Source organism: Aulonocara stuartgranti (genome assembly GCF_965226115.1).
Source record: "Aulonocara stuartgranti genome assembly, chromosome: 1".
NCBI lineage: Eukaryota > Metazoa > Chordata > Actinopteri > Cichliformes > Cichlidae > Aulonocara > Aulonocara stuartgranti.
The window spans coordinates 10,533,720-10,548,404 of NC_138939.1; the positions used below are offsets into that span (position 1 = coordinate 10,533,720).

General features: G+C 38.3%; 1 protein-coding gene across 8 annotated transcripts in view; it reads right to left on the reverse strand.

The window, feature by feature from the left end:
* celf6 (CUGBP Elav-like family member 6) overlaps positions 1-14,685 on the reverse strand; it is a 171,833-nt gene that overhangs the window by 19,076 nt on the left and 138,072 nt on the right. For 7 of the 8 annotated variants that reach the window (XR_014277217.1, XR_014277218.1, XR_014277219.1 and 4 more), the window contains exons 8-12: positions 14,274-14,423; positions 13,062-13,124; positions 12,414-12,494; positions 8,471-8,614; positions 2,871-3,020 (exon numbers count right to left, since the gene is read on the reverse strand). Coding sequence is in view for 3 of the 8 variants with exons in the window: in XM_082536061.1 (XP_082392187.1) it covers positions 2,893-3,020; positions 8,471-8,614; positions 12,414-12,494; positions 13,062-13,124; positions 14,274-14,423 (566 nt within the window). In the remaining 5 variants the exon portion in view is untranslated. The remainder of the gene's footprint in view (positions 1-2,870; positions 3,021-8,470; positions 8,615-12,413; positions 12,495-13,061; positions 13,125-14,273; positions 14,424-14,685) is intronic. The other variant, XR_014277220.1, reaches the window with a different exon arrangement.

A 14,685-nucleotide genomic window follows, 5' to 3' on the forward strand; every position in this document is an offset into this window, starting at 1 on the left:
ATAGCTCTATTCAAATTATATCAGAGAACTGATAAAGGGAGCTGTATCAGTATAGGATACCACCTTCTATGAATGCTTTTTAGTAGAATAGAATAGAATACCAGAATAGAATACGTGCCTGTGTAATTGTAATACAAAAGTTTCCAGGCAATTGGTTTACGATGTATTTATATTGTCTTTTCACTGACAACTGTAGTTTGTATTAGATAATTATTTGAGACTAGATGCACTAATCTAACTTTTTCCAGGTACAATAGGTATCACCCAATACAGCAGTCCTATCTAAAATAAAGAACTTTATTCCACCTAATTTTCTTTTAATTAAAATGTAACAAATAAATGTATGTCATTTTACTGACTTTATGACCATGGATTAATTTGCACTAGTCTAGTTTCAGCAAGAGTTATTAGACTGTTGCACGCTAGTTTCTCCTAATCTCAGGACAGTACATTACACCTCTGTAAATGCAATAAAAGCTTTCCAATAAGTGTAAAATCAAATATAACAAGACAGAGAGAGACTGAAAAGCTTAAAGCATTCTTATTAAGGATTGGCAGTCATGTAAACACATTTGACTACAGTTTACATTGAAGTAAAAGCCAACCTTCAAACTTCAAACCTTTGGTTGTTAGGTTCCTCAATGTTATATAACCTCCTATGTTTGTAACTATTGCCATTCTGCTGAAAAGGGGAATAATGAACACAGGCTAATAGAGGACTGAACTGAATAGATGAGCCTCACAGATCTGCTTGTTGTGACTAATACCTGATCCAGACTTTCAGTCAGGATTGGCCCAGTACCCAATTTAAATATCAGATCGATGCATCCCTATATGTTACAATGGAGAATTATTCTATTGAGGCATGTTGCTACCTTAAGCAATCTGTATTTTTATTGATTTTTATTGAAGCTCTCACATTTTAAGGTACCTAATAGGGAGCTGTTGACAGAAGATTTCTTGCGGCAGATACACTAAGTGTGAAGACAGTGGCACAATTTTTTTTTTTTACATTTTGCCTCTATACACAAACACAGTGGACCTAAAATCAAAAAATGAGGTGTGTTTTCAAAACAAACTAACATATACTTTAATAAAAGTATTGTTTGTAATACTTGGATAAAACTTGGACATTATCAAATTCTGTGTTTCCTTCCTTGAGATGCTCTGCCAGGCCTTTAATAATTTCAATGGCCTCTTTCACTTCCAGTGACAATGACGCTCTAGACCTTTTATTGGGAGTTCAAGTTACCAAGTGGAAGTTCGGCACTTATAATCAACTACACAAATACTTAATTTTTTATGCAATAGCAGGAGAATAGGCCTCATCTGGCCAAGTGTTTGTCAATCAGCTGTCTTTTGAGCCTTTGAAATTGGGGGACTATGTAAAAGAATGTCATAACAGTGTTACTATGCATGCAACTATGCATCCGTGTTGTTGTGGAAGCATTAAAAATGACATTTCCATGTATGTTAATTTCATAATAAAATATACAACACTATTTTCACTTCATAAAACATCTCTATAACCCTTGGTTACAACTAAATAGTTACAATAGAGCAGGATTAAGCTAAAAAACAAAAACGATATCTTAGATTAATAATTGTTTATAAGTACAAGTCTTTGAGTGAACAAAGGCTTTTACATTATGGTTGTCCCATACATGCTGATGGAATGAATCACTGATATCTATGGATATATAGAAAGGCCAGTTTTCTGTATCCTTTAACACTGAACACAGTGTTGCATTCTAGTGCACCAAATGCAGAATGCCACAATGGGACTGACAAATACTGATAAATATAGAGCACAAACATTTAAACATGCTGCACTTACTCTTAATACTCATTAGATGTCTGAATTGACTGTATAATTTTTTTTTCTTCGATAAAGGATCAGCTTGTATATTGCCAAATAGCTGACATAAGTCTAACGCTATTTGAGGAGATAAATTATTGCTTTTGGAAATTTGTTGCTAAACAACTTGTATCGATTTCCAGTGGAGTATCCAGTAGACAGGTAATTATGCACAGCTAGGTATTGATGATGTCATTTATTTGCCCTAAAGCATCCTGCAGGTCCAAGTTAGGCTAGGCTAGACTAGACTCCCAGAAGTAGACATAAAACAAATCTGTGCAGCAGGGAAACCTGGCAGAAATCACCAGAGGTTTTTGTGAAAAGGTCCTGTAAAATCTAGAAACATTGACACTTCTTGATTATCTTGATTATAGAACTATGTTTTTCTGACTGTAAGTAGTTGACACATTTTGTGGACTAATTTGTCTGGCATATAGATGACTCTGTAAATTTCAGTATTTTATTCAATGATGGGATTTTTATTTGGTGGAATAACGGAAGGTTGAGAGTTTATTTTCTTTTTGCGCATCTCAGTACAATAACCCCCCTGTAAAAAGCAGCCCACACTTTCACATTTTTTAATATTTGAAATGAGCAGAGAAATTCATAAAAACGAGCTTGGGAAATGTTATTGTGTAGCTCATTTCATTACATTCTCAGTTAATACTCAAATGCAGTTCTTTATTTATACAATTTTTTAATTCATTTCTGAATTTCTGCATTGAAAGTATACAGTATTACTTTATAGTTGCTCAGATAATAAATTTGAATTTTAGGAGCAATCAACATTTTCATTAGAAGTTACAATGAGATTTGCAGGAGTAAGTTCACAAACATTCTAGTCTTCTGTATTGTGTCCTATGTACTGCACTGATAATATTGTAAATTCAATTCAATTTTGTATAGCGCCAAATCACAACAGGAGTTACCTCAAGGCGCATCCATACCTTTTTCAAGTGAAGTAAAACGCTTTTGAATGGCATGGGACATTATAGCATGGGTGTTACTGTACCTGGGTATGAATAGCAGACGAGTCAGTAAGGTCGGTTGGCATCTTTTGGCCGCTTTAGCTGCACCTTCAGCCTCTTCATGCCTATCTGAAAGCCATTCATGGCCTGGATAGCGGCTTGAGCACTGGATGGGTTATCAAAACTCACAAAGCCTGGGACAAGTACACAGAACAGGAGAGAGATGGGGGCAGAAAATGGGAAAATGAAAAAAGAAGGAAGGAAGAAAGAAGAATAGGGAATATGAGAGAGACATGAAAAAGAGAAAGGGATCGGTTAAGGAACAAAGAGGAAGACAGGTGAGATGAAAGAAGCAAGAGAAGGAAAAAATACCCTTTTTAACTCCCAACAATGGCAAAACAATAGGTCTTTGTTTTCGCTTTTCAGGCGATTAATTGAAAATCTCCGAATTAAAAAAGAAGATTAAACAAAATACCAGAAAGGCTAATAACGTAATAACACAGATATAAAAAAAGCAAAGGAGTACCATTAGAAACTGGGTGTTCAACTTGAACAGAGAACAAAAAAGAAAAAAAAGGTGTTCAGAGATATGAAAGAGAGAAAAGGAGTCTTGTATTATGTGTAACGCAAATGTTGCGCCTGTAAAAGTAAACTGTGTGTTGAGCCATACAACTACACCAGTGGTGTGTGTGTGTCTGTGTGCATGTGTATACATATTTTCATGTATGTGACTGCATCTAAGTAAGGAGCAAAGGGCATCGGGGACGTGACGAGATGCTAGGAGCAAGGTGTATAGGACAGAGGTGCCTGCTGCTCTGAGTTATCACCTGGGTGTCGAGGCGGAATGAGCCCACAGCTTTCCACACTGGGACTCCTTGCCTGGTCTTATCAGACACCTATGTGATTGACGGCCGGAATTTTCCGCCTGCCAACTGATTTGATCACACTGCTATGGGTCCAATTTAATTTGGGGGGAGAGGGCAGGCTTTTGTCAGTACGGGTGAGATAAGGCTGCTGCTTTTACAAACCCTTTAAACAAACTGAGCAGGGAAGGGCCTGTCAGTTGGTAGTGATCCCCCTCCCAATCCTACAAACACATCCATGCCTACACTATCCCTGGCTTTAATGAATCTCCATACCTCACATTTACATCCACATGCCAAATAGGTGATAGGATTCTAGGGGTCAAAGTAAAGTATAAAAGGACAAAGACTACCCTGCAAACTCTTGAATTCAGGCACATAAAATAAACAAGGATAAACAATATTTGAGTGTGCTCCTGATTTAAACTGTTTTCTTGAGGTTGAGGTTTCATTCCTGTGATGTGGCATGGAGTGTGTGTTGCAGTACAACTCAAACCCCAAACACTTCTACCACTTGAAGTACAGTTCTTCCCACAACCATCCATATCAGCAGAATGCTGCAAGCTTTGTAATGTTATACATTTCTAATAAAAACACACATTGAGGAGCAACAGGGAAAATCTAAGTCGAGGTGCCAGGTTGAACAGATTAGATTACTGCAGGAGTGAAGTCTTACATTCCCCCCCTACCCCCCACCCACCCAAAATACTGAGATGACCAGTAGACTCACACACAGTTGTGGCGTGCAGTATGCAGTAATGATTTTTTGGTAAATTAGTTTATTTGCTTATTTGCTGTGATGATTAGTTTATGTTCTTAGGTACTGACAAACTATCTATATGTCCTTTTATTGAACATATAACATAGCTGTTTATGGATGTAAATGTACTATATGTGCACTTTCGAAGCAAACAACAAACATGCAGAGGCAACTCGTCTTGATTTAAAAATAGAAAAGAGGTATTAAAAGGCAAAATAAAATGGCAAAAAACAAACATGTAGAAAGGGTAAGATGTTTCCGGTGTTCTCTAGGTTAGCTGCATCTCCTTGTTTTCATTTTTGCACCGTATTTAACGTGCTTCCTGTGCGTATGTGTTACGCCATTCTGAGAAGACCTTTTGAAATGTATTTTTAAGCTAATTCCGCCTAATTCCACTTAACAAGGTAAGCTTTGATCACATTTTAAAAGTCAACAGCGAGTGACTGAATGCAGAGGATTAAGACTAATTTTGTATCAGAGCCCAGGGTTAAAACCAAACATAATAATAACCATAATAATAATATAGCTCTTCATCAGTGGATATATATGGAGTTTACAGATTACCCTTAATATATGTTTTATTAATTTCTGAGACTCAATAATTCATTAATGATTTAAAAAAAGCTTGGTAAAATTATGTATTTTATAGTTAACAATTATACCAAAGTATATTACAAAAGACTGCACATGCAACTGTAGCATGCATCTGTTGCGATTTCTTGTCATCTTATTGTTTTAATTGTTTTGAGGTGAAATATTCCATCTCACCTGCACAAGTGTTTAATATCACACCACATCGCACATTGATATCCATTTTTTCATACTGCAAATAAATGCACTAAACTAAATAGACTAAATTTACAGTTATAAATCCCTTACGAGTATACTGTTCCAGGTTACATCCTTTAGAAGTAAGCATATTCTTTGAGTGTGCCTCCAGTGACCTCCTTTTTTATCACATTCAAATTCTCAAGCTTCTCTGTAAACACTTGGGTAAGAGGACGATCTGTGATTATCTTCTCACAATATGCCAAAACAAAAAAATAAGGTAACACATGCATACATATGGTATTTCTGTTCATTTGCTTACAAGTAGCCTTCTGCCCTGACGAGCACTTGGAGAGAAAAAAAAACAGGAAAAAATCTTGGCTAACTAAATGTCATCTTACAGACTGCTTTATTTAAATGTTACATATATAAATAATTAGCCTGCCAAAATTTGAATACACACCACAGTGCTTTGAACATTTTCTGTTTAATTAACAGTAAGGTCACCTAGTTTAGATGAGCGCTTCTTATTTGGTAGCCACTGTAATTGTGCTTTGCATAATTAGATAGCTAAGTATATTTTCTTCTTCATTCAATAGACTTTATCAGACAATCAATCTATTCACTGTGATACAGCTGTGTACAGTGTGTAGATGCACATATAATGTATTTACACATTTCCAATCATTAACCACACTATCAAGACTAAACTCACACATTTTTAAGATTAAGTGTTCCAAGTTCTTAGATGCATAATAACGTATCTCCCCTAATGCACAGCATCTTCTGCCTAATTTGTTAATGTCCTACAAAAGAGCCTTGGGGCTCCTGCTATAAAAAGGAGGGAGAAATTACTTTTTTTTAAAAAGCCACAAAAGAATCATGGGTTGAATTGATATTTTTCAGCTAAAATCTTAATTACTTGCTATGAAAAAGAAGCTGGGGAGGCTGATGAAGTTGCCGCCCCTTTGTCCTTCTCCCTTGTTGACTGACAGATAGTGATAGTGAGAGGCATATGTTTATAGGAGAAGACACACAGGGAGCTAGTCTAACAAAGAGGGAGAGATGAGAGAAGAGAGGAAAGAGGAGGAAGCCTCACAGACATGCCATGGTGAAGTGAAACTGAAAGAAAGCCAATGCTGGAAATCTCTCTCTCTCTCTCTGTCTCTCTTGCTCTCTTTCTCTCTCTCTCTTTCCCTGTCTCCTGAGTGCTGCTGTCCAACTGAATCAACAGCAAGGCCCACACCAGTCTATTATTATCTCTTTAAGCCCATGGATTCCACCTGCACCGCCTCCACCCTGATGAACTGGTTTGCTGTGTGGGAGGCGAGAGAGGCAAGCGAGGGGTGGCATGATGCTGCTGGGTTGCCCAGCTGGAGGATTGCGGGAGTCTGGGAAAATGCTTTTCTCTTGGGTAAAGGAGGCTTGTAATTGTAGGAAGGGGAAATAGATACTAATTGTCTCAGTAATGGTGTGATAGAGAGGGTGATGAGCAATGTTGGGCAAGTTACTTTGAAAAAGTAATTAATTATAGTTACTAGTTATTTCTTCAAAAAAGTAACTGAGTTAGTAACTGAGTTACAAGATTCTAAAAGTAATTAGTTACTTGAAAAGTAACCATTGCGTTACTTAAAAAAAAAAAACAGTTTAACCCTCTGGGGTCCAGGGTATAATTGGCCATTTTTTAACTACTTTTGATGTTTCCTCTACATTTCACCTTTAAAAACGATTTACTTTGGCTTGTTTGGTATCATCAGCACAACCTCATGTGTCTGAATTTACAGCTATGTTTTCATTTTTACATACTGTATTAACACAATTGATCTAAAACATAAAATCAGTGTAGAAAAAGTTAAAATTTTACTGTAACAACCACAAACATGTTTAATGAATCATATTTCATAACTTGAAATGCAAATATAAATTGACAATTTTAAAATGATATGCACAAGTTTTGCAAACAATACAGTTATTTGCAGCCATTTACCTTTTACCCCTTTTTAAATAACCATTTCAAACTATTTACGCAACAATCACATGTTCTGCATTAAATAAGATGCCACACAAATTATTTGTGCCACTCCAAAAATATCTGTCCACTATAAAGGAGAACATCATAGCCTGACCTGCACAGCCTGCAGGTCTGACAGCAGCAGGTGTATCACTCCTGTTTCTACCTGGAGACAGTGGTCGCCTCATTGTTCTGACACACAACACAAAACTATCCACAACACTACACACTAACTACACAAGACAACACATTAACTACACATTCCAAACACGCTAAACGTCACAAATCTCTCCCATCTTAAAACTCGCTCTCTCTCTCTCTGTTGTCTTTCTTTCTCTCTCTCTCTCTCTCTCTCTCTCTCTCTCGCCATCACTCCTAAAACTTCCCCCTCTTCCTAAACAACCAAATGTCCTGTTGCCGTATCATTTTTTGATTGGTTGAAATGGTGCATTTTTCCACCAACACGAACGGGCTGTTTTTTATTTTAGTTTTTTGGTCATAAGCAGAGAGTGCTTGCTAGCTCTATCCTTAGACAGTAAACGTGACGAAAGTATTCAGAAAAAAAACACCGCTTATTTATTTTTTATCATGACTCTGGTTTTAGTTGCCCTCTTAGCACAATTTAAAAACTGGTATATATCACTTTATTGCTTTGTCATCTTGAAGTGGTCATGTGATTGGCTTACCACGACTACTATATTCTTCCTCAGCCAAACAGCAGCACTCATGCCATTGTTTTCCCCCCTTAGCTCCAGGTGTTGTGCCAAAAAGTCATCGTTTGCCAGAAAGTGATTGCCGTCCGCGGGAGCTTGTAACGCTGTTATTCCCATCACTGATGACACGTAATGTTGTGATCAACAGTGTGATGGATACATGTGTGAATGAAATGCCAGCTGTGGAGAGACACTTGGGTCAGTGGCTAGCTCACCAATTCTAGTGAGCTTTTGGCTTTTCTATTACTAAGACCACTATCTTTTTATGTCTGTGTGGTAGACTCAGGGAGCACTGTTCCTTGATCTCCCTCTCTGCTCCCCTGTGCAGTGGCATGTAACGACACTTTTAAAATGTTAATTGCAGCTTGATTAGTTCAGACAGTGGGAATAAAAGCAAAAGCATACACTAATTGCAGGGAAGCAACAAGAGAAATGAGAATATTACCAAACACAGCCACCTTGCAACATTCATTTCATTGGATCATTGGAATTCTTTTTCCCTTCTCTTCATAAGTGATTTTTGACTCACCGAAACATTTGCTCTGATTAGTCGCTCGGTCCACAAACACTTTGGCGGAGATGACGTTGCCAAAAGGTAGGAACATTTGCATGAGCTCAGCGTCTCCAAACTCCTGGGGCAGGTGATAAATAAACAGGTTGCAACCTTCTGGCCCTGGTGATGAGAGAAAGACAACAGAAGGGTTATGTGGGAGTGTAATGTGCCCGGTGAGAGAAAGACTGACCATAATAACATGGGTGGAAAAAAATAACTATAAGGCAGTCTTGACAATAATCCAGTAATGCAGGAACCTTGGAAGCACTTCACTCTGTTTATTTTATCGGTGGCACAAATATTGGCTTTGTTAAACCTGGTTATTGTGGCATTTGCGGCGTACACAAAGCCTAATCCCATTTTTTCTAGTGTTATAAGGTCAAACTGTATGTTCAGGTTGTTTTTGTGGTTTCCATTTGAATCTTTCTAAGAGCCCCATTTCATACAATAACTGCATAAAGAGGGGACACTTCACTGAATCAGATTATAACGGTTAAATTTGACTTTTGTGTGAGTACATGTGCTGAAAATAGCAACACACAGACAGGTAGAAGCAAAAATAGGAGAATGAAAAGAAAAGAAAATAGCCAGATTTAACAACATAACCCCAAAAGAAGTTGAATTAAAGTAAAAGACTTAGACAGCTATACTGGGAAAAGTGAAGCACTGAGACACAGAAAAACAGAGAAGAGACAGAGCACACATTAAGACATAAGCCAAGTTTTTGCCCCAATTACTGTGTGACAGTAGGACTGTGTTCCAATCTCTCTCCATCCTTCACACTCATCCAACCAGCTGCCACATATTGTACAGGCCAATCTGGATAAAGGAAGGAATGAACTGGAAAGAGAGTGAGAGAGGGAGCCATGGACACATAGAAAGAAAGAGAAATGTGATGGACTCAGGGACAGTAAGCTTGCAGCTGGCTGCCTGGCTAGGTTTCTTCCCTGTCTCATTGCTCAGGGTGATAGCATGACGAGATGAGACTTGGTCTGGTGAGAAGGCTGATAAGAGGGCTGCAGTGGTGGCTGGCTGCAGTGCTACTATGCCTCGTTGAGATAGAGAACACACACACACATATTGGTTGACAGAGTGAGAATTTTTTTAAGCAGTTATACACTGTATCTCAGTTCTCTCTGTACAGATTTAGGTGCTTCACATAATGTTCACATTAAATTCTTGCTTGCTTGAAAAGCTTTTTGTTTGAAAGAATAAAATACTAGTGCATGAGGACTTTTTTCACATTTGCCTTACAAATATAATCCCCCGTTGTTTTTGTTAATCAACTTCAGTATGCTACTGCATGAGCATGTAACTAATGAATCTTTATGTTATAAAGAATACACTTAAACATTAAGGCCTTTTTTTATGCTTTAGCACTACGAAGTGAAGATTAATTGCACAATGCACCGACTAGAGAATAATGGCACCATCAGGATTTACACTTGTTTCATACGAGCCTGGCTCTTACTCTGCCATTCTTTCTAGCACTAGGTACAAAATCTCCTCTGAAAGTAAAGGTTAACTGTGCACAAAACAGGAAGGTGATAGCACATTTATTTTACCCAGAACAATTGAAGTACCTCTACCTGGCAACAGAAAAACAGCCAAGTTGTCTGAAGGTGGCAAAGTAGGTATATAGAGAGGGATATAGGAAGCGCAAACTTCACATTCACTTCATAGAGAGAGCTATGGGACTTCAGTTGGTAATATTTCGGCTAGATCAGTGGGTAACAAAACATGCCAGATTATTAGCTTAAGAAAAATGAGTGTTTTAAAATAGAGAGCAAGTATCTGTGACAGCAGATAAAGGTGGCGGTGTGTCTGTGCCTTGGTGTCTATGTTGTTCTTCGTGTCCAAAGTATAAGATGATGATAAAAAGGAACATGCCAGTCTCCTGTGGTGATCTAATACTCCTTAGTACTGTCTCATACACAGTTTCTAAAGGTTCACATTCCAAGGATGCCTAATAAAGTACTCCACGATCCAAGACACCAGAGTAACATTAGAATGTGTGGCAATCACCTAGGTGTTTGAATGGTGGATTAGGTATATGATGGAGAAGTTGGGGGTGTCCAGTAAAGACCTAACTAGTGCCTTCATGATGCTATATAAATAAAATGCTATAACCTGTAGCCACTGACTTCCAAGGGCCATAAATTTGAGGTGTGGTTGCTTCTGGGTTACTGGCCATCAGTGTTTTCATTTTGAAACTATTGGTAAAACAACTGGGACATGGAGCCATGGACATGTTGATGTTCCCATCTACTGTTTGATGGCTAGGCATGTAACCAGTCACTTTCCTCATTCCTCTCCAGACCTCCCTGGTGTCACTCTGCTTGTCCCTCTTCAGGTTCAGGGGAGTAGTGTTGTAAAATAAGGAACGGCTTCAATTGACGTCACTTAAAGCATTATTGTTTAGGCTGAACAATAGGAGTTAGTTGTCATTTCACACTGATGTTTTGCACACAATTGGTAGTTAAAGATGCATTAAGTGTTATGTAGGTACCAGGTGTTTGGATAAGTATGTGGAACTAATCGATATCATGTTGGTAATACTGAAAATCAATGATATTTCTAGAGAAACATATACCACAAAATAAACCACTTTAACGTTCTAATTTTGTCAGATTGATGCACCAAACTCTGGAATATAAAACAAAACAACAACAACAACAAATCTCTTGTTTTGACATAATAGAGAATTAGTTGTATACTGTGGTTAAAATTTGAGGCATTTTTATTTATCCTTGTGGTTGATTTAACAGCAGTGTAACAGTGTATTGACATAACATATATTACTGTCAGTGTGTTTTGCAATACTGAATTAAATAAAATACAATACTGTGGTGCCTAACAGGCTAGTGTTGATATTGCTGGATAAAATTATAATTTTGAATTTTGAAGGACTATTACTGTTGACATATCACACACACACAGCTAGACTGAATCCAAATTGCTAGCCTTCAGTGGAAGGAGGAAGCTGAAGTTTGACTCTGCCTGTGTATTCAGGTTTAAATGTATCTTGTTAAATGGAAGGGCTGCAGACTGTGGCAGTGGCCCGAGACAGGCTGGGACACCAGCCAAAACCCACAGGAGACCAGAACTCAGACAGGCCACTGGCTAAACCGAGAAGAGCTGTGTGATAGTGTGCCTATGAGTCTGGCTGTCTGTATTTGCATTAATGTGACTTCTATGATTCTTGCTAATTATTAAAATGTTCAAATGCATCACTGGGAGATGTTAAGTAATTGCCTTAACGATTCTATGTTTCTTCTATACTGTGGAATTATGCCAGCATGCAACTTGTGTGGATAAGTATGCCTGCATTCATTTTCATTTGTACAGTTCTCCACAGTGACCCTGTCATGCGCACACACTAGTGACAAAATATGAACATAAACTAACTTTTCCTCCAGGCAATGCTGGAAACACTCAGTTTCAAGTCCATATATTGATTATTCATACCACTCTACGCTGTCTCATATAATCATATAGATGAATAATTGAGACTGACAAATGGTGCCAAAAAGAGTGATTTACCGTCACAGTATATCCTATACTTTATTATATCTGATGCTGTGCCATAAGAACGAACACTACACTAGGAATGGTAATAAATGATTATGCATGCAGCTAATTAATCTGATGAATATTTATAACCACTTAAACACATTGTAATGGACTGATTAAGCAGTCCAGCACTGCGAGTTTGAATTAGTGCAGTTTTTGAATAATGACAGAGTAACTTTCCATCTCACTGCTAATGTTCTTCTCTTTAAATGGGGAGCCTTTTTCTCATATTTTCCCCAGCCAGCTTTTTCCCTCCCTCGCTAATTCAAAGCAGCGCAGCTACATTAGAATGGAACATGGCAATTATCACCTTTTATCTTGGGTGGGCGCGCTTGCTCGCTCTTACCTTCCCTCTGTTGCTGGGGAATGATGGTTGGTTGCTGGGGGAACGCTTGGCTGATTGGCGCATAGGCGGCAGGGTAGGCTGCTGTTGCAAAGGGAGAACCAGAGTGGAGTTTTTCACATCTCCATTTTCATATTTGACACAACAAAACTCAAATCATTATTCCATTGTTCATTTGTGTCCTCTAGACATTGCATAAATAAATTGCATGATGACTGGGAGCCTGGGCTCATTTGGCTGGCAGATCACTTCACAAAGAGAATGGTAAAAGGGGAAGTTCAAGTAAGCAGACGCATAAAGAAAGGGAGTAAGACTAACACCATGTTAATGAGAGCTGATGTCATGCACAAAGCAGTGCTCACGACAGGTCTGTGTCATCTCTCATCCAGGAGCCTTAGGGTAGGTTAAAAATCTCAGCTCTTGGTGTACTTTTAGAATTAGGGTTTTTGTGTGGGTGTATATCAAGTCAATTAAAAATCTTCTTTGCAGTTCTAATGTAATGTAGCCTGATCCAAGAGGAAACTGGCAAGTCATCTGGCAATCGCTACCTGTCATGTGCCTGCTGATGTGACAAACCGAATGGGAGAGGGAAGAGGCAAAGGGACAGATGGAGGAAGTGAGGGAGTAGTGAAGGTAGGAGAGACAGCTCACCTGCGTAGTGCTGGACACCAGCATAAGCCTGTTGGAGAGGGTCGGTCACTGTTGGACTCTGTGCTGCACAGAGACGAAAAGAAAGACAGACAACAAAGAGCAAAATTAAAGTAAATGAGACAAAGAGAGGATAGATGGCGGTCAAGACGGACACAGACAAAGAGAAATAGAGAGAATGTTAAACAGCACGACAGAAATTGTGGTTAGTTGCAGAGAAACATCGGGGGGTAAGATCACACAGGGAGTGAGAGAAATTTGGGTTGTCATGTCTTTCAGTTCTTCAAAATGCCTGTTCGTCCCAGATGTTTGCATCAAATATTAACTACATGCCAAACAAACCACTTTGTAGTTCATTACAATTGCAGCTGCCTTTGCATAATGCAAAAGTGGAGAGTGAATGTCTGTCAATTTTTCAGGAATCAGTCCAAGGCAACATTAAGAAGCTGAGAACAGACTGAGACATATCAAATTAGCCATAATTGACTGATGGATGAACTGATGGATTCATCATGATACTGGGATGGCTTCTCAGAAATCTGTCAAAGATACTGTTGATTGACCCTCAAGCCTTAAATGCTTCAATTCAGTTGAAAAAAATATAATCAGAAAGTGAAGTTTAAAAGAGCCTTTTGAAGTTTTAGTTTTACATGAACTAATATAAGTTGTTACAGCTGACAACTTGCATTGTAGCTCTAGTATGCACCAACATGAATATTTTTTTCTGTGGTAAATCTGGTGAGCTGGCCAAGGACTTTAAGAAAATTCCAAAATCGTGGCTGATCACAATTTTGAGCAAAATTGAATGCTCAAAACTTATAACAAAATTTGGTTGATGAGTGAAAGGTAGAGAATTTCAGGACATTGGCAAGGCTAAAGAAGACAACATCTGGTTAAAAAGAGTATATATAAGCGGATATATCTATTAATAGATATCTGTTTAAGAGGTATTTCTGTTTATTTCAAAAATGCATATACACACACAGAAGGTGCTTGGTTTGAATTTTATCTGAGGTGTGTCCTTTTACTTTTCAACCAATCTTCAACCAGTAATTGTTAACATTGTTTAGATGTTTAGGCAAATTTGTTTTCAGCTGTTGCTGGGTGAATGTACAACAGAAGCATAATAAAAAATAACACACTGTCAGTGCTAACAGCTAACAGTGTCCAGGCCCAGAACAGACTCAAGACTCAGCTAAACCTAGATATTCTCACCTGGGTAAGGGTGAATACCATTGGTGTAAATGGGCTCGGATGTGGGCTGCCCATTGCTTTGAGGTGGGAGGGCACTGAATCCATTGACCCCAATAGGAGTGGCTATGCTGGGCACGGCTGTGGCAGAGATGCCTGGGGGTGTGCTGGTGCCTGCAAATAGATACAGAGTCATTATGAAAACTGCAGGGTGTAGGCAACAAGCTTAAAATTTGGTCCAAGAAAAGTATATTTTTGTAGTGAAAAATACATGTTCTCACCTGTACTACAATATAACATGCATCGAATGGGTACAGATGTGTACATTTTGACTAGGGCTGGGTATCGTCACTGATTTCTAGAATCGATTCAATCCGATTCGATTTGAATCGGGTAAATTTTGCCTCAGACAGTCAGAAATATTATAATTCTAATC